The 6184-nt window shown below is 42.9% G+C and overlaps 1 protein-coding gene across 1 annotated transcript; it reads right to left on the minus strand.

The window, feature by feature from the left end:
• Positions 1–2720: 2720 nt before the first annotated feature.
• Positions 2721–3533, minus strand: LOC149327912 (uncharacterized). Its single transcript, XM_089564999.1, has one exon. The coding sequence runs from the start codon at positions 3531–3533 to the stop codon at positions 2721–2723; it is 813 nt and encodes a 270-aa protein (XP_089421125.1).
• Between the last annotated feature and the right edge of the window lie 2651 nt (positions 3534–6184).

A 6184-nucleotide genomic window follows, 5' to 3' on the forward strand; every position in this document is an offset into this window, starting at 1 on the left:
ATAATTATTTCGAAAATATGGAATATACCAGGGATCGGTGTTTCGGGTGTGGGTTCGATTCGAAGCGGTCCTTAAATGGGCAGTATGTATGAGGAAATCTCTATAAGCACGAGAAGAATGGTAAAAAAACCTCAAAATGCGAAAAACATACATATGTTCAAAACGAATTATTTTATAATTAATAAAGGCACTTCGTGATGGAGAGAGATAAGGAAGGTTTGCAATGTAGCGGATCATTTTCTTCTGCAGAACCTGTATTTTTATCACATTTGTTTTCGTGGTAGTTGCCCAAACAGAGTTACAGTAATTCAAAACGGAACCGAAAAGAGCATGATAAATTTGAATTTTCACGTGAGTGGGAAGAAGCCATCGACATCGTGATAGAACACCTGCTACTGAAGAGAGCTTTTTACAAATATTTTCCACATGCTGATCCCAGCTGAGATGCGACGAGAAAGTAACTCCAAGGATTTTGTGCTTGTCAACAATTTTAATTTCTTGACCTGCGTATTTAGGAGCGCGTTGTAGTTCGAATGGCTTGTTCCTTGCACGGAAAATTATTATTTTAGTCTTTGTAGGGTTTATTTGGAGGCAATTAGAAGAGGACCAGTTTCCTAGTTTCGTAAGGATTACATTGCACTCTTCTATTAACTTGTTTATGTCGTGACCAGATATAAGTATACTGCTATCATCGGCGTATATGATAAATTTCGCTTTATCATGAATGTGCACAATGTCATTTATATAGATGTTAAAAAGCAACGGGCCCAGAATGCTGCCTTGAGGCACACCATTTTGTACCGCCAGAAAAGAAGACTGATGCTTGTCGATATAGACGGACTGTTTTCGATTTTGTAGGTATGATTTGATCAGGTCTAAAGGTGTTCCACGGACTCCGTTTTGAGAAAGTTTATGTGTTAAAATTTCATGGTTTATGGAATCGAAAGCCTTACTAAAATCAATGAAGAGTCCGACAGTGAGAATACCCGCTTCAATGTTTTGCAGGACACATTCCTTCAGTGATAACAGTGCTAATTCTGTTGACTTGCCTTTTCGGAAGCCAAATTGAGCCTCAGACAGGATTTGTTTTACAGTAAAAAAGTTCACTAGACGGGAAAAGATTACTTTTTCCAAGCCCTTTGAAAAGACTGGAATCACAGATATTGGTCTATAATTGGACACTATATCTTTATCTCCACCTTTAAACAGAACTGTCACTCTTGCTTTCTTCATTTCTTCCGGGTAAACTCCCGTTTCAATTACCAAATTGAAGATGTATGCAAGCACGGGTGCAATAAAGCATAGTACATATTTGACTGGTTTTATCTGAATATTGTCAACATCTAAGGCTTTGCTATTATTTAAATTCATAAAGGTTGTACATACTTCGGTCTCATTGGTGGGCTCAAGAAAAAGGCTTTCGAAAGGGCTACAAGATGAAGGAACTTCAGGTAGATGCGTCATAGGTAAATGGGTAGTTAAAAAATTGCTGTTAAAATGGTCAGCAAGAGCCTGACCGGATAATTCAGAGCCCTTATAGATTATTCGTTGAGGTGGCGCATTTTTCGTATTGCGATGTAACATGTTATTGACAACTTTCCAGACAGCGTCTGAATTTTTCATTCTAACATCAGAGAACAGTTTTTGATGATACACAATCTTAGCACGCCTAAGCTCAGCATTTAGTTTATTTCTAGTTTTTTTGAATAAGCTTAGAGATTCTAGAGAGCGGTTATTTAAAAAGGCATGGTACAACTTGTTTTTGCGCTTTATCATTCTTTTGAGCTCTGGCGTGATCCATGGCTTTCTTATTCGTTTAGACTGCTTAATGTTCTTGAAGGGAAAGTGCTTAGAGTATATGTCTACAAAAACCTTGATAAACTCTGAATATGCATTATTTGAATCTTTTATATCGAATATAAATGACCAGTCGTATAAACCAATGTCGCATTTCAAAGATTCAAGAGCCTCGTCTGATATGTACTGTACTGTGTAGGTTTGAGTTTCGTCATTTTTGTATTTTGTTTCTCCTTGATAAGAAATAAAGATGGGGCAGTGATCGCTAAGGTCATTTGCAATTGTTCCAGCATCTGAAACATTGGATTCAATATTTGTAATCAGGAGATCGAGACATGATAACGTAGACACTGTGATCCGAGTAGGGGACGTTATTAAGTTAACAAAACCAGTTGACTGAAGTATGGCGGAAAAATTGCGTGCTGTGGCCGTATTATCTAACATGTCTATGTTAAAATCTCCCCCGCATAACAGCTGTAGTTTGTTTATGCGAACATAATCCAAAAAGTTTTCAAAGAAGTTTAAAAATTGGGTAATATTCCCGTCGGGAGGTCGGTACACTACAGAGATGATTTCTGAATTAGCTTGTACTGTCAGTATTTCATAACTTTCATTTACCGTGGAAAATTCAGGAATCATATGACATTCCAGTCGTTTGTCAATGTAAATAGCAACACCGCCTCCTCGCCTATTAGTCCGATTTATAAAGAAATTCTTGTACCCAGGAAGATCTAGCCTTTCACTGTGACTGTTATACCATGTTTCAGTAAACATGAGAATGGTAAAATCGAAATGGAATTGCTTAATAAAAGCATGAATTTCGTCATTTTTATTTTCTGCAGAACGAGTATTTAAGTGCAAGAGTGAAATAAGTGACTGTGGTTTAAGCCTGAGGCGGTGGGGAAGAATGAGATCATGGTACCTCATTCTGAAGGACTAGTTAAATTTGGCTCCTGAAATTCGACAGATGCACCTCCGCTTATCTTCAGAAGGTCCCGTTCTTCGGAAATGTATAAGACCTCAGATTTTTCAGACCTTCTTGCAAGGATTTTTCCATTGTTAGTCCAAACCGACTTCCATTTGTATTCGTGCTTCCTTTTCACAGCCATTCCGAGAAGTTTCTTTTGAGCTCCGCAAAGATGCTCATTTACATAGATAGGGGTCATGTCATTCAGTCCTACGTCACTGTTGTTTAGTCTTACTTTCTTGGCCTTCTTCAGAGTTGAGTTTCTTTTTGCCCGTGATTTAAATTGTACAACAATACTCTTTTTGTCGGAATTCCGCGCAGGCACCCGGTGGCAGACCTCAATGTCGGATTCGCTGATGGGCTCATTGATTGCAGTTCCAATGTGAGACAAAATGTCAACAATGCTTTCATTTTCGGTTTCAACGACCCCCTGGATTTCAAGATTTGAATTCCGCGAGTATTGTTCTAAATGAACCAGTCTTTTTTCCATGTCCGACGTCTTGGTTTCTAGCATCTGACATTTAGAACTAAGTATCTCGTTTTTCAGTCGCTCAGCTTCGAGTAGCTTCTGAAATTCCTCGATTTTCGAGTGTGCAAAATCAAGGCTGTCAGTCATACTCCGCTGTTCTGTGCGCAGCTCTCGGATTTCGTTTCTCAAGTCTCTCTCCATTGCCTCTTTAAATCCCTTCATTTCCTGTCTATGTTCTTCTTTATACTTAGCAAACTCAGCCTTTAGCTCCTCTTTCAACTTCGTAAGCTCTTTCGACATCCTTGAAACACAGTGCGGGAACCGTTCCAAACAAGCAAAAAAACTCAAGAAAAAGTAAGAAAACTTGGCAGCAGCGACGACCAAAAAAATGCAAAAACTGATAATTCAGAAATGTACTGACACCAACCTGTAGCAAAGAAATGCAGCACGCTGTTAGGCGATGTTGCTTGTACGTCGTCGCTACTGCCAAGTGAGAGGAGCAGCAACGGTGGCTTCTTTATGTAGTCCAGTGGCCTGCTGATAAGTCGTCAATCGCAGCGCGCTGATGGCAACGCCTCCTGGGCAGCTGATCGGGCGAGCCTTCCTCCAGGCACGTGCAGATGATTCTTCCGTTTCAGGCGTTAATGCAGGCTACGCATGCGTCGATGCCAACACCACACCAACACCAACCTGTAGCAAAGAAATGCAGCACGCTGTTAGGCGATGTTGCTTGTACGTCGTCGCTACTGCCAAGTGAGAGGAGCAGCAACGGTGGCTTCTTTATGTAGTCCAGTGGCCTGCTGATAAGTCGTCAATCGCAGCGCGCTGATGGCAACGCCTCCTGGGCAGCTGATCGGGCGAGCCTTCCTCCAGGCACGTGCAGATGATTCTTCCGTTTCAGGCGTTAATGCAGGCTACGCATGCGTCGATGCCAACACCACACCAACACCAACCTGTAGCAAAGAAATGCAGCACGCTGTTAGGCGATGTTGCTTGTACGTCGTCGCTACTGCCAAGTGAGAGGAGCAGCAACGGTGGCTTCTTTATGTAGTCCAGTGGCCTGCTGATAAGTCGTCAATCGCAGCGCGCTGATGGCAACGCCTCCTGGGCAGCTGATCGGGCGAGCCTTCCTCCAGGCACGTGCAGATGATTCTTCCGTTTCAGGCGTTAATGCAGGCTACGTATGCGTCGATGCCAACACCACACCAACACCAACCTGTAGCAAAGAAATGCAGCACGCTGTTAGGCGATGTTGCTTGTACGTCGTCGCTACTGCCAAGTCACTCTGCGCTATGCACTCTGCCGCCCGGCTCGCCCCAGCTCTGTTTGACCAGAACTGTCCAGCCGCTTCCCTCGCCACCCCCCCTCCCCCTCCGTCGCCAGCCCCGAACATAAGACACGGTGAGCAGGACCAGACCCGTTATGACCCGACGACAACAAGAACCAAGATGGCACCCCCGCCCAATCTGCCTGGCGAGTCCACAAACCTTCACCTTCAGCTCTGGACGATCGACCGCTGGTTCTGAAGCTCCGGGGGCAACTCTTCATCAGACCATCACATCCATCGTAGAGGCAAGTCTTTCATCTTCTTCTATCCTTTCTGACCATCCTCACTGTCAGCTCATGCTTCGGAATTCACGTAATCGATCGGGACGATCGATTACGTGGCGGGATGTGGCGCGGGATGGAGCGCTCTCGCTAGGACCGCAGCCATTAAAATCATATTTCATCGGTCATCATGTCGTTCTGTTCCTTGGTTTGCCACCACGTATCAGTATGTATAGATTATATCTCCTGTTTGTTATATACCGCGGCCACACTTTCTAACACAGTGCCTCTATATCGTTTTGTGTACATAATGTCATCAATTCTTTGCATTTTGTTTCGCTAATGTTATCATGCTTGTATATCTATGGTATGTGCTGCGCACCGCTGCCCCTACTTCAGGTGCTGGGACCTCGTCAGGCCAATTGGCCTTTTTCCCCGGCTTCCTCTAACTGTTGGAAAGAAAGAAAAATAATTTTCAGTTTGAAAATCAATTTCAATTTTTGTTTTTGTTACCCTATCTAGGACAGCACATTTTTTGCTAAAGTCATGTGTTTTATTAATATTGCACTCATATATGTGGTGCTCAGGAATAGTTTTGGAGAGGACTGCTGAGCTCCCATGGTACCATGTTTTCAGTTTGACTTCAATAAATTGTTTTTCATATAAAAAAATAAAAAAAGAACGCTTTGTCCCTTTCAGCCCCGGCCGTCTCGGCTTCGCTCCTTTAAGGAGTCCCTAAAACAGAATGTGGACCGTGATGTCTATAACAGAGTATTTTTTTCACCCAGCACTCAGTCTTCCAAAGTATGCTTCTGCCTCTCAAAGACCCCACTGTGCTGGTATAGTAATTTTTAGAAGTTCTCAAGCGGTGGCACCGATAACGTGGCAACGTGAAGATTTCGTCCCAGTAGTTTCTCTCTGTGACAGCTGGCGACAGCACATGCTAGGATGCTGGCCAACTGTTTACAGTCCGTGTAGGAGGCGGCTTGAACGTTGTCGGCAACGGAGACCGCTACTTACACAACGTGTTTCCTGCGACTACAAAAGCTCTAACTGAATTCTGCATGAATCTAACCATACGTATCATTTCATTCGAGTGTCATTTACATCCGGAGACTTACCACAATAGAAAGCGGTTTTTATTCGTCAGATGTTCTCCTCCCCTGTTGTTTCTCTCCTTTTTTTGCGGTTACTTCTTTATGAAAGGCTCAATCTGTGGCCCTCAAATATGACTTCAAAAACGAAAGTTTTGGCAAATCTAAACTGAGATTGTTCGCCTATGATTGCTTCGTATAATGCGCCATAATGAACCAGTATTACACCGGTGCTATCTAGCAAGGCCTATACGTTGTCACGTTTAGGTTAGAAACTCGGCACATTCCTTTGAATTCCGAAAATTGCAA

This window comes from Amblyomma mixtum, chromosome 10, assembly GCF_055824585.1.
Source record: "Amblyomma mixtum isolate Tamu chromosome 10, ASM5582458v1, whole genome shotgun sequence".
NCBI classification, from domain to species: Eukaryota; Metazoa; Arthropoda; class Arachnida; order Ixodida; family Ixodidae; genus Amblyomma; species Amblyomma mixtum.